Source organism: Mus caroli, unplaced genomic scaffold (assembly GCF_978045245.1).
Source record: "Mus caroli unplaced genomic scaffold, Mus_caroli_1 scaffold_8, whole genome shotgun sequence".
NCBI classification, from domain to species: Eukaryota; Metazoa; Chordata; class Mammalia; order Rodentia; family Muridae; genus Mus; species Mus caroli.
The window spans coordinates 67,411,393-67,424,578 of NW_028227263.1; the positions used below are offsets into that span (position 1 = coordinate 67,411,393).

At 48.8% G+C, this 13,186-nt stretch overlaps 1 protein-coding gene across 3 annotated transcripts in view; it reads right to left on the reverse strand.

The window, feature by feature from the left end:
* Positions 1-271: 271 nt before the first annotated feature.
* The window catches only part of Abhd2 (abhydrolase domain containing 2, acylglycerol lipase), an 86,199-nt gene continuing 73,284 nt past the window's right edge, over positions 272-13,186 (reverse strand). For all 3 annotated transcript variants that reach the window (XM_021166330.3, XM_085841625.1, XM_085841624.1), the window contains 4 exons: positions 11,411-11,521; positions 9,476-9,545; positions 7,282-7,366; positions 272-5,541 (listed from right to left, as the gene is read on the reverse strand). In XM_021166330.3, the coding sequence (XP_021021989.1) occupies positions 5,345-5,541; positions 7,282-7,366; positions 9,476-9,545; positions 11,411-11,521 (463 nt within the window). In that variant the 3' untranslated portion in view covers positions 272-5,344. The remainder of the gene's footprint in view (positions 5,542-7,281; positions 7,367-9,475; positions 9,546-11,410; positions 11,522-13,186) is intronic.

The following is a 13,186-nucleotide window of genomic DNA, read 5'->3' on the forward strand; positions in this document are numbered from 1 at the left end:
CATTTTTTTTGTCTTTATTTTTTTAAGTAAAGAAATTCCGTTGAATCAAAGATAACAAAATTACAGTTTTTGTTTGTAATGATCTTTGTTTACCACCACAGATTCCAAAAGTAACGTGAGAACAGAAAACAATCAAGGACGCCATTGTTTAGTATAATTTCTTAATAAAGGTAAATATCCTCATAGTTAGAAAAAATTGCATTGCTCATTGCAAGTCCGAAACACCTGCTGCTGGGAGAGTCAGACGACCCAGCAGCACAGGGGCTTTTAGAGCATCAACTCCAAAATACAGTATTTCCAGGGCAGCATCTGGAGTTCCGTGAAACCCAGAGAGAACAAAACAAAACTCATCAGAATCAGGAATGTGAAAGTGATGGTTCTCAGAAAAAAAAAAAATCTGGAAGCAGATCTGCCAACGTAAGACTGTGGTTGGTTGGAGTCTACCTGGGAAAAGGAGGGAGGCGAACTGGCCCCTCCCCCGCCCCAGCCCTGGTCACTAAGGCAGCGGCAGTGGGGGAAAAGTTGCAAACTCAGGTACAGTGAAGGTCTGCCTGAGGCTGCGGGAGAGAGCCAGGTCACCTGGAATGGGTGTGGAGAGGTAACAGGGCACTGCATGGATTTGTGCTTTAGGAAAACTAAAGAGGCCAGAATGAAGACCAAAGCGAGCCCAGCTCCTACCGCCAGGAACCAGGTTCCCTCAGGAGAGCAGCCTGGGAGAGTGGCGGTTGGCCCCGGGGAATGAGGAGGTCAGCAATGATTTCAGGTGATGTTGACTGCTCTGTGTCTGTGGTCTGGGGGGCAGAATGCCCACCGAGACGAAGGGTGCTCCTATAGGCGCTAGAAATGGACTGTCCCCGATTTATGGCAACAGAAGATAACTTGGCTAATGGGGACCAGTTATAGATTTCCTAATTGACAGGAGTCTAGTAAAAAGTTGTGAATTTTCTGAACCTCGCCATGTCAGTCTTAATCTACCAATTAGAAATTGATTTCAGCTTCTTTATTAGGCATTGCTGAAAGCTCTACCTATGTATACACTAGGAAAAAAAAAAAAACAGCTGGAAAACATGGCAGACGGACTCTTCCAAAGGAGACAGCTGTCTGTGTTCTGGGTGTCTGGGGATAGTTGGCAAGCTGTACTCTGTGGCCTGTTGCTAAGGACCACTTCAGGAGGATGCTGGGCTGTAGCACCTGGAGGCAGCAAGGCCAGCAGAGCAGCCTTTGCTCTGGATGCTGTTGGGGTTCCATAGCCAGCAGGGGCCTGCTCCCGTGTCCTTAGCTATAAATATAGTTTGGGAAAAGTGACCCCAGGCAGAGGGGACAACTGTCCTTTGCTTAGCTAACAGGTGGAAGAAACTTGGCCCTCAATGGCTTGGTCTCTAAATGCCAAGCAGGCCCCTTTTGGAAGCATGTGAGTGATCTAATGTGGCTTTGAAAGAGAGTAAGGCCAAGAAGACGGGTGGGTGGAGGGGCTTAGTTCCAGATCACTCCTGTTGCTGGGGTGAGAGGTGGGGGTGATGTCATAGGAGCCTCCAGGCCACCTGAGGAAATTCTCTGGTTTGGCTGTGGCTTTGCTTCAGACTTTCATAGCAGAAGCGTTTGAATTCTTAGGCCACAATGTTGCCATACCAGGGGATTTTCTAGAGGCAAGTTAAGGCTTTGTGGGTAAAGAAAACAATTCCAGATGATACTGCGACAGGATGCTGAGGTGACATGCTTCCTAAGAACTCTCTCGTGTGCCTAAAGGAAGAAAACCCAGGGGGGGGGGGTTCCTTCAACTCCACAAGTCCTGTCTCCCCCCCCCCCACACTTCCTCCTTTTAAAACTGTCACTCAAGTCAGGATCAAGGCCACAGGGAAAGAAAAGCCTCTCACATCTCTAACACCTGCTTCCGGGGCAAACACAAACACGCTCTGTATCTCCAGACCTGGCAAACTCTATCTCAAGTCAGCCACTTACAAAGAGGGCTCTCAGCCGGATGCCAGCCAGATAAGCTCAGCCACCCAGAAGGTTCAGCTGAGCCAGAGCGAGCCTGCCCAGGAAGGACCTCTGGCTTGGCAACCATCCACCCTTAGCCTGGTCACACTGAAGACCGAGGCACTCTCCTCATTACTGTGGCTCTCGCCCGCTACGGTCACAAGACTACCCTCAGAACAGCAAGGAAACGGTCATGACAGTGAAGACTAGGAAGAGAAGCCAGAGACGGGGCTTTGGAGGCTGCCTTGTGTCCTAAGAAAAGTTGAATGCACACACGCCTTCTCTCTCTCTCAAGATGAGCTTAGGGGTCAGGGTTCACTCCCTTCTACGTGCAACTTCAGACACACTTAACAAGGATGGAGCGAATGATTCACAAGTGAGTGAAGCAGCCTCAGAGACGCTATAGAACGAGGTAACAGGTTCAAGAGAGGTGAAGTGACTTGCCCATGTGTCTGGCATGAGTCAGAGCCAGTGGGGGTGAGCAACCAGGTCTCCTGACGCTGGTTCTGTAACACCATGTGAATAAAGGAAGACACCCTTCGAGGAATGTTTCAGTAGATCCCAAGGTTCCCTGTGAGTGAAGGCTACCACAGACATGAGAGGGATACACTGACACGTTCTCCACCTTTACTCTGCTCTGGCATGGAAGACGTAAAGTTGGTGCAGGAAAGAACGGGCGTTCAAGTCTGCAAGCCTCCCTGCTAACTAGGCAGTCTTGATCATCATTTTGATGCTAGGTAATCCTAATTTGACAGAAGTCCATGGTTTCCAATTATTTGGGAAGCAGGGAGTACAACTGGCACAATATAGGTGCACTCCGCACTTGGGTCTTAATGTTATTCCAGCCACAGAACTGTCTACCTCTATGTAATTTATATCCTTGATTTAAAAACAGAATACCCTCTAAACGCCAGAGCGAGGCAGCCCAGAGGAAGGAAAGCAGCTGACCTACATAGAGGGCTGTCCTCCCATTCATTAGGCAAAGCTGGCACCTCCACAGTCATGCCTCTGTACTCTCATTCAGGGTCAAACAAGAATTTTCCTGTCCGACTGCCACGGTTACGGTCTCATTTCCATGTCTGAGAGCCCAAAACTTAAATAAAGAGCTTCAGTTGATTTCATGTGAAGCAAAATGGAATGCCAGTGCCATTTAGAGTGACACACTAAGGAGGCTTCAGCTGGTCCACGTCCCCTCCCCCAGTCCCAGGGCCTGGATCTCTAGGAGTGTGGTAGCTCCACCTCTCCCCAGCGGGCCTCCAGGCCTGTTGCTTGGACCAGACTCCCAGGACAAGCTCCCACTTCCTCCTAAGTATGAACAAATGGCTGACTTTCTCCGAAGCAGGGGGCACCCAAGCTTTGTCAGGACTTGGGGAAGAGATGACCTCGGGCAAGCAAAGGGAGCCCCTCACTTCCAGGGACAGTGATTCAACTCTGTGACCTTATTGCTCTCATTAAAAGTCTTCAGGGATGAAGGCAGGAAACAGGAACTGTGTGTGAGGCTTCTAGATTATGGCTGTGGTAGGGTGGAGGGAAAATCGGGAGAGAAGGATTCACTTCCAAATTGAGGGATGAAGGATAAAGTGCCAATCTGTGCTAAGGGAAACACAACAGAGAAATGGCCACCATGAGAGGGGCACAGGGACAGGATTTGGTGAGTGTGACAAATTATAGCAAAAAGCAAACTGGAGGCTGCAGACATCTCAGTGACGACTGGGATGATCTAGTGATTGTCGGAAAACAGCGCTTCATGTACAGGCTTTCCTGTCAGTCTCTCGGGCCAGTGCCCACGCTCTATTCCACCGGAAGCCCTGAGGTGTTCAGGCGGCTCCTTTAGCATCCACACAGACCCACGACTACACCTCTCGGGCTGTCCTGGTGCCAACGGAGATGAAGCAGAGCAAACAATAACCCAGGCGATCCACCCATAGTCTCATTCAATTCTGGACATCGGCTGCATACTTTTCAAAGTGCAGGTTCTTAGGGACTCAAGTACCACAGGGATCCAGAAGAGGGGTACTTGAACCCTAGAGTGAGAAGTCCGCTTGAGAAGACATTTCAGAAAGATCTATCCAACAGACACCATGCAGAGGCTATTTAAGTACCAACCAACTTCAAAAGATCACCCCCTTCTCTTAGCTGCAAATACATTTCTTCAAATTCCCATCCAACTTTTGGGTTGTTTGGTATCAATTAGACATTGGGTAGAACTGGGGTGAAAAAGTAAAATTACAAGAGAGTGATTAAGACTCTCAAATCTTTCTATGAAATGGGGAAGGGGAAAAAATGCAATTAATGGCGCTTGCATGCTCAGCCTGGGAGGCGGAGTCCCAGGCAACCCTGGAAGGATGAACCGACGGGCATCTCTGCCATCTACCTGGTCCAACCCCCTACTTAACAGAGGAAGAGAGTCAAGTCCAGAGGGACTTATCCAGAGTCATACAGCCAGGGAGAAGCAGAGACAGGGTTCAGCTCCAATGCCTTCTCCCTTTTAGGGAGATCACACAAGGGCAGCCATACGACAGGCCTTGCTGCTTTGGAGGTCTCTGGGAGCAGAGGGACACTGGGGCTTAGGAATGTCAATTAAATGAGCCACCAAGATCTTTCTAACTTAAAGGCATAGTAGTATGCTGTTTCCCTCGGTTTGCTGGATGATGAGAATTCCCTGGGGCACTTGTCAAAAATTAAAATCCCCAGAGCCCTTCCCAAGCCCTCTGAGACAGCGGCTCTGAGGGGAGGGATCTGGGAGGCTGAATTTTTAGACAAGTGCCCCATGCAACTCTCAGCAGCAGCAAGACAGAGACAGAGGTGTCTTAGGAGACAACGAGAAGGAAAAATTGGCTTTTGATTCAGAGAATTTCCTTTGCTTCATAGGCAAAACTCAGGCCCAGGAAGGTCCAGGTTCTCAGACTCCCAAGCTGAGTAATTTCTTCAGCCCTAGGGATGCTGACTTCTTGGTGGGGACTCTAGTACGGTGCATACATCCATCACAGAGTGACATATATCCTTCACTGTTCTCAGGGAAAGGCCTTTGATTGGCAAAGCAAAACTGTAGTTCAGACTCGCTCCTTACTAGGAAAACTAGATGTTAACCAGCGTGAAAGCAATCAGATACTGAAACTGGACAGAAGGGTGAGAATCTTGTAGCTTGTCACCATGGCTAACGATGCAATGGAGAAAACCCGTAACTAAGCACAAAAATAGCCTGGAGCTCCCAGGGAGAGCCGCCTACTTGAGACAGGTTGCATGATGGGTAACCCCCCACTGATGGTATGAGGTCAGATCCAGGTCACTGGGAGATCTGAAACAGCCGTCAAAGGGACGTGGGTTCCAGAGGAGGGCCGCTGGAGCACGCCCGAGTCCAGAGACCTCATTCCAACTCGGCCTCCATCTGCTCCGTGTCTGAGCACTGGGACTTATTCCTTTCCCATTGGCAAATGGCATTGGCATACTCTACTACCAGCTTATCCATCCATGTCAGCGGCTCGGGGAACAGCACGGAGCCCTCGAAGAAGCCCAGGTGGCCCCCATGCAGAGGCAGCACGAACATGACATTCTCCCGTTTCTCTGGAGGGGGAAAGGTAGCAGAATTACAACATCCTATGAACTGCAAGCTGGGGGTGGTGCGGTGCTGAGCATTCCTCAGAGGCACCTCCGTGGGTACCCAACCGCTGTGTATTGTGCCGTCTTTTCTCAGGGTGGCAGGCAAGTCAGCAGGATCTCACAAGTTTGGTGTAGAATGGGTACCAAAAGGGTTGGGGACACAGCTCAACAGTAAATAGTGCCCTAGCAGATGGAACCCCCCAGAGTTTAGTCTCCAGCACTGCCAAAATAAATAAAACCCAGTTCACACAATTCATACAGCTTCATACAGCGTCAGAAATCCTTAGAACCTGTATTTAAAGCTCTATAAACCCAAGCTGCATCCTGACCCCCACATGACTGATTAAGTTAAAATCTTAGGGCTGAAAGAGGGTAGGTAAAGGAGGGTGGGGGCGGGGGGAACCAACACTATGCCGGTGATGCTGGAGTGCCCTATCTGACTGGCTATGCTACCCAACTTTGTGCATCTAGATAACTCAGGATATTCTGCTGAAAGGCAGATTCTGATTAGCTAACTCCAAGGGTGGGAAGGCTCAAAGGATGGGGGAATCACAGCACTAAAGAGTGCTATTCATCAAGGAAAAAGGAGAACTCAATGTAGTCAGAACTTTCTTATGCCCAGTATCAAGCTTCAGGCTGCAAACTGCAAGGTGTGCTAAAAGATGCCCAGGCCCCTGGTGCCATGTGCTAAATGGATGAGAGCGGAAGGCACAAAGCTAAACCTTGGGTCCACATTTAGGTTGGTCTCCATGGATACTGGAGAGGTGCATAGAAGATGCAGCCAAGTTCAACAGGGGAGGGGGTAGGGGGGCAGTGGACATGGGGTGCAGTGGAAACAGGGGGGCAGTAGGCATGGATGGATGGCAGTGGACACAGGAGGCAGTGGGCCTGGCTCTGTTCTTGCCTCACTCCCCCCATTCTTCCTCCTTAGTTGCTATTTTGTGCATCTCTGTGGGACAGCGTTAGTCCTGTGGATGCTATTTTTGGTCCCAAAGGAGATAAGTGCTGTTGCACGTGGCTGAGTGGGCCATGCTGTGGTGTGCTGGGAGTCTGTGGGTGGCTGGGTGTTGACAGGAGATAGCTTCTGTCAAGTTGACGGGCTCCCCCACGAGGCCTTTCTCCTGAGCAGGACAGAAGCCCTTCCTCTGCAATCTTATCTGCTCTTGCAGCTGGGGCGAGGAAGCAGTTCTTCCTTTAGGTATTTACGAGGGGAAATGTAATCACCGAGGACTGCTGAGATGGCATCCTGGGGACGCAGTCACTGGAACCCCCAGCCTTCCCTCCAGAACATTCCTTCTGCAGCACAGCATTCTCATGAGCAGTGTTCTCTGCTATTTCTATTGCTTACGTACTCCAGCAGATGGAGAGGCTGTCTGTCATCAGAGGCAGCAGAACTGGCTTTGTTTTATTTTGCTGTTTAGAACAAATTTTAGTTCTAAATATCTCTATAACTCAGGCTCTCTAGCACTGAGATAACACTGCTACCAAATACTCTTCTGGTGATGGGCATCAAGGGTGGTCCTGTCTCCTGCACCAGGCGGGAGCCTAGAAGGCGCTACCCAGGGCCCTTTGCAACCTAGGACTGTGTCACGAGCTGCCCCTCTCCCAAGAGGTTTGTCTCCATATGCTGACAGGAAGTGAAAGTGACAAAGTTTACAGTAGTAATCTGTTTCATGGCTGGGGAAACAGTGGGAAGAGACTCACCTGAGAGAGACTTTGGAATGGTTAGAAGGCTTTCGTGCACCAAGGGGTCGTCAGCTGCATTAACCAGCATGAGAGGCACATATATCTGCCGCGAGAAGGTAAACTGGAGTTAAACGCCCGTCCCCTACCAGACATGCCCTTGAAGCAGAGGGAAACGCTCACAGCTCAGTTTGCTGGATTAGAGCCTTAGGGATGCCCCACTGTCACTGGCAGTGAGACCAGTGACAGGTCTGCAGTGATCACCAGTGGGTAGCAAGTACAGGAGCAAAAGCTGCCAGGGCCCCAGACCTGAGTGCTCAGGGGAGACAGGGCAGTACTCAATGACACGCACAGCATTTCTGATTATCCTCAGTGTTTCAGATTAGCCACGCCCCTCAAGAAAAGGCCGCATCAAGGTGTCTGTCTGTCTATCTATCTATCTATCTATCTATCTATCTATCTATCTATCTATTGCCTTCAGTTTATATTATAAAAAAGAGAAGTGGAGTGTACTCCAGTAGAGGGAAAGGAGACTTTCTAGAAGATCTTAAAGATGCAAACAGCGGGAACCAGATATGTACACTCTTTTTTTTTTTTTTTTTTTTTTTTTTTGTGGATTTTTCGAGACAGGGTTTCTCTGTGTAGCCCTGGCTGTCCTGGAACTCACTTTGTAGACCAGGCTGGCCTCGAACTCAGAAATCCGCCTGCCTCTGCCTCCCGAGTGCTGGGACTAAAGGCGTGCGCCACCACGCCCGGCTCATATGTACACTCTTAATCTCAGCACTTGGGAGGTGGAGGCAAAAGGCTTGTTGAGTTCAAGGCCAGCCTGGGGTGGGTATTAATATATGCCCTATTAAAAAGAAACAAAACACCGCCACGCATTAGATGTGGCTCAGCGCAGAGCCCTCCTTCCTTACAAACGGAAGGCCCTAGGTTCAATACCTGCTTCAACCGAACTGCACACACAGATAGGAGTAGCTGGTGGGTATGAGGGAGCTCTTGGCAGGACTCTGCTCAATGTGCAGGTAAGAAAAACAGGTAACAGAGCCTCCTGTTGGTGTGGGGTGTAGGTAGTGCTGGCGGGGCACACAGACCATCCTGAAGTGTCATCCCGACATAGTGACTACCTGTGGTCTCCTGGAACTCTGGTGTGTTAAAAGCCTGGGTTAGTGAAGATGACTCAGGAGGACGGCCACAGAGCTGAGGGTTGGTGGCCAACACTGTAAATGAGCTGCTGGTGAGATAGCTCAGTGATTAAGAGCACTGACTACTCTTCCAGAGGTCCTGAGTTCAATTCCCAGCAACCACATGGTGGCTCACAACCATCTGTAATGAGATCTGATGCCCTTTTCTGGTGTGTCTGAAGACACTGACAGTGTACTCACATATATAAAATAAATAATTCCTTAAAAAAAAAAAACCTTAGTAAACACAAGGTTTACTATAGCTGCTAAAAGAAATTATATTTATCTGTGTGTCTGTGTGCAGGAGTGTGCTCATGCATACGATGCTAGAGGACAAACTGGAGTTAATTCTCCCTTCCACCATGGTTTTTGAACTGAGAACACCAGGCTTGGCGGCAAGCACCCTCATCTGCAGAAGCCATCCTGCAAGCCTCCTCCTTTTTCTTTTTTGAGGCTTGGTCTTGCTATGCAGTTCTCTCTGGCTGAGTGCTTGCTACATACTCCAAGCTGGACTCAAACTCACAGCAACCCTCCTGCTTCAGCATGCTGAATTGTCAGTTATTGCGGGTGTGTGTTCCTATGCCTATGATGTGTTCAGATGGCATGCTCTGTATCTCTTTGATGCAGAACTCCCCTAATTCATTCCATGCCTGCCAGATCATGGCAAGAGATGTGGGCGGTCAGTCCTAGACAGCATGTTAATAAGATACATATGGCCACAAGAAAGGGTCGAGGGTGGAAGGGAACCCAGGAGGATCTCCCATAGAACCACACCAGAAAACTGGCAATACCGGACTGTCAAAGGATGCCTGAGGGTGCACTGGATGCTGCAAGCCATTTCAAAGGCTTGGGAGAAGCCTGCTCTGAGTGCGGCTCTGGGATTTAGACTGTGGCAGTCACAGAGACTGGTACAAGCGACAGCTCAGTTGACGTGATGCTGGAGCGGTGCTCGGCAGGTCCCGGCTCTGCTTCTGCCCCCACACTGAGGGAAGGTAACGGTGACAGTAACTCTGAGAGGGGCTGTCACTCACCCTATGCAGGTACCTCATGCAGCTCTCTTCCTCATAGTATTCCTTCAGGGAGTTATAGCCGTGGAACTTTCTGGAACACAGGAACACACAAAGGCAAAACAACATTGGTTACAAAACGGAGCCGATGACTCTCTGGTTTCCACACATTTCACGCCCATGGCAGAATCCGCATAGGCAGTGACTTCACTGTGGTGAAGCTCCTGCCCTAAAATGCACGGAAGTGGCGGAGTTTGGAGTCAGGAGCGTGGGTTTAGGAACTGAATTCAAATCCTGACTCAGCCACTTTCTGGTTGGGTTATCTTAGGCAAATGCTCAGTTTCCTGTGCCGAGGCTGTCTCACTGTAAAGTGGATCAAAGGCAGGACCTTCCTAATCGGTGCTATGAGGCTTATGACATGGACTGGGGAATCTCAGGTTGGGGCCTGCAGTCTCCGAAGGTGGACCTTCTCTTTCAATTCAGGTTTCTGAGATGTCCTGCCTCCCCCAGGGCTGCGGCTTTACTTCCAGCCTTCTTAGGTACCTCAGGCTGCAAATGATCAGGAGGCTCAGGCTAGACCATTAGGGACCTCTGGTAGGAAAGGAGGCTGTGTGCAGAGACCACACCCAGGATGTGAGAATCTGTACTCCGGGGGTCTCCCCAGGGCATCCCATTCCTCCATTGTTGCTGGGGACCACTCTGAAGATGATGGTAGACCGGTTTGATTAGGGAACCATTACCACTCAATACTATTAATGACGAAGACATTAATAGATTAAGAAACAAGAACTGAGGAACGTTTTCTTTTGGGCTTAAATTAAGAAGATGGATGGGAGCTGGGTGGTGGTGGCGCATGCCTTTAGTCCCAGCACTTGGGAGGCAGAGGCAGGCGGATTTCTGAGTTCAAGGCCAGCATGGGCTACAGAGTGAGTTCCAGGACAGCCAGGGCTACACAGAGAAACCCTGTCTCGAAAAACCAAAAAAAAAAAAAAAAAAAAAAAAGAAGATGGATGGGAAATTTACATTAAATTGAAATTGGAGTACTTGTCCTCCCTAATAGGCACCACTTGTCTATTATATTATGGTATAGCCATATACTGTATCACAAGAGGGCTAGACGTGTTTATATTTATCTTTTACATATACTAGCAATTCCATATTTCTATTTGCTTTGAAAAAAAAAAAAAAAACAGTAACTGACACCTTCAAGTTCCCCTGGTGCAAAAGGCTAGGAGAGTCTCATGAAGAAGGGAAGCAGAGATCTCCCGGCCTCCAGCCAATGGCCGCCTGTCTGAGAGGACCTGCTTGCTTTAGGCTACGTTTAAAGGTATCAAGGGATTGTAAAATGTAAAAAACAGTGACAAGGTCTGAGACCAACTGTACAAGTAATGTTTTCTAACTTCCATTAGAAGATGCCAGTACCAGCAAAGGTGAGATCATAGGTGCCAGGGGTCCTGGCAGGAAATGAAGGAATGGGAGAAATGGGCGGGGATTGTATCTTCCACTCAGAAGCATCGTCACCCCACTGCCACCCACGGAAGTGGTTCCATGTGTCATTTGAAACTTATAGGTCTCTTGCTCTACTTTTGGTCATCTGCTTTTGATAGAGACTTGGCCATGTACAAGCCTTTGATAGAGGTTGACCGTGTACTTCCTGTACCTCCCTCCACTGTAAAGGCAGATCTGGGTGGCACTGACCTTGTCCAGTGTTGAGGCAGGACATATTGTATATAGGTGGGGACCACTAGGTGGGCACACGTCACCACTCAGTTCAAGCTGCCACATGGGGTGGTCATATTCTTTTCCCATTTCCAAGAGATGAGAATTTCCCCGTGATTTCTTTTTAAGCAGCAGATACTTATTACAATGAAAAGAAGCCTCTGAAGCAAGTGGGGCGAGGCCTGGGCAGAGGAGACGGCAGCCTCTGGCCTGGCGCCGGCCATGGTCTAGGGGACCCACCTCATCACATTGTCATCAATCTGCATCAGGGATGTTGCTGTGTACAGCCGGCTCAAGTCCGTGTCCTCCAGGCTCTGGGGTTTCTTAACGTGGTCTCCAAAGAGAGCTTGTCTAGAACAAGGCACAGAAGTGAACAAAGCAATGTAGATGAGAAGAAACCGGCATCACAGAGCCTGCTTCCTCATCCACAGGCAGACCAGCAGTGCCAGTTGCCATGGGACCAAGCAGTACAGTAAATCAGACATACAACACTCCAGTTATTTATTTATTTATTCTGGTTTTTGTTTTACTGGGGATTGAAACTGGAGACTTATGCATGCTAGGCAAGCACTCTACTTTAGCCACAATTCTATTTATCTATTTATCTATTTATCTATCTATCTATCTATCTATCTATCTATCTATCTATCTATCTATCTATCTATCTACACATGGTCTCCTGAAGAACAGGCTAATTTCAAATTCCCCACATAGCCAAGGACGACCTTGGACTTGATCCTCCTGCCTGCCTTTACCTCCCCCACTCTGGGATTACAAGCATGTATTGCCACGACTGGTTCCTTTGAGCCTAAAACATTCACAAGGATGAGAATGTATAGGAAAATGTACATCAAAGCCTTATTTTCCTTTCAGGGTACCAAGACCTGAAACCAAAGACTAGGTTTCAAGCTGGCACAGGGGAGGAAGCCCAGGGCCAAACAGGGTCTAGCAACTGTATGTTACGCTGAGGTTGATGCTGCCAATCACTGTCAGGCCCTTGTTCCCCTTACAAGCTGTTTGTATTGCTTAATAAGGAAGCTGTCCAGTAACCCCTTCATCATCTGGATAAGTCAGCAGCTTTCCACAGTGTTAGCCGAAAGGCTGTACAGTGTCACCCTTGGTGTCCCCGGACAACTAGTTCTAGAATATTCTTCAGAGATCCAAACCCACAGATACTCTAGGGTTGATACTTTTGGAGGGTGGCGGCAGGATGGAATGGGATCTCTTTGTTACCCAACCTGTTCTCAAACTCCTGGGCTTAAGCAGCCTTCCTGCATCACCTCTTTGAGTAGCTTGGACAACAAGAACTCCTGCTTCTACTCCTGGCTTTAGGATGTGTATGTAACTATGCCATCTCCTGCATGTTTACTCATCTCTAAGTTACTTGTGATATTTAAGACGCTGTGAATGGGACCGAAACAGTTGCTAGACTAGACTAGACTGTTTAGGGAATGAGTAAGGAACAAACTTTCAGATGTGAGAGTGATCAGGCTGGCTAGGCCAGTGACCTCCATCCCTCACTGCTCCATGTGCATCATGCTTGGTCAAAGAGGATGACCTTCCCTAAACAGAGGATGGCTTTCTGTCAAGGGTATACAGGCAGCTCTGCTCCCCTGCTGGAACCTCTAAGCAACCTCTCAAGAAAGAACACTGCACACGTTCAGTACAGACAAGACCTTTATAGGGCTGTGATCCTGCTGTTGTTTGAACCTGTGCCAATACGAGTGGGTTCACTACAGCGGTCATATCTATGAAGAGGAATGTCCATGCAGGGCATGACGATAAAGGTAGGGATGACAATGGGCAGGGTGGACTTCCCTTCCAAGCTGGCGCTCCCAGTCACGCAGCAGGGGGAGGACTGAGTTTGCTTTGAGGTTTGGCTCGACAGTAGGAAACATTCATGCCAGAAATGCAGTGTTCTAGTATCCATTTATAACCAACCTCTCTAAAAGGAGACCAGCATCCTTCCTTAGGACTTACTTTTTCCCAAATAAGGTGGCAAAGGATGGAATTCAT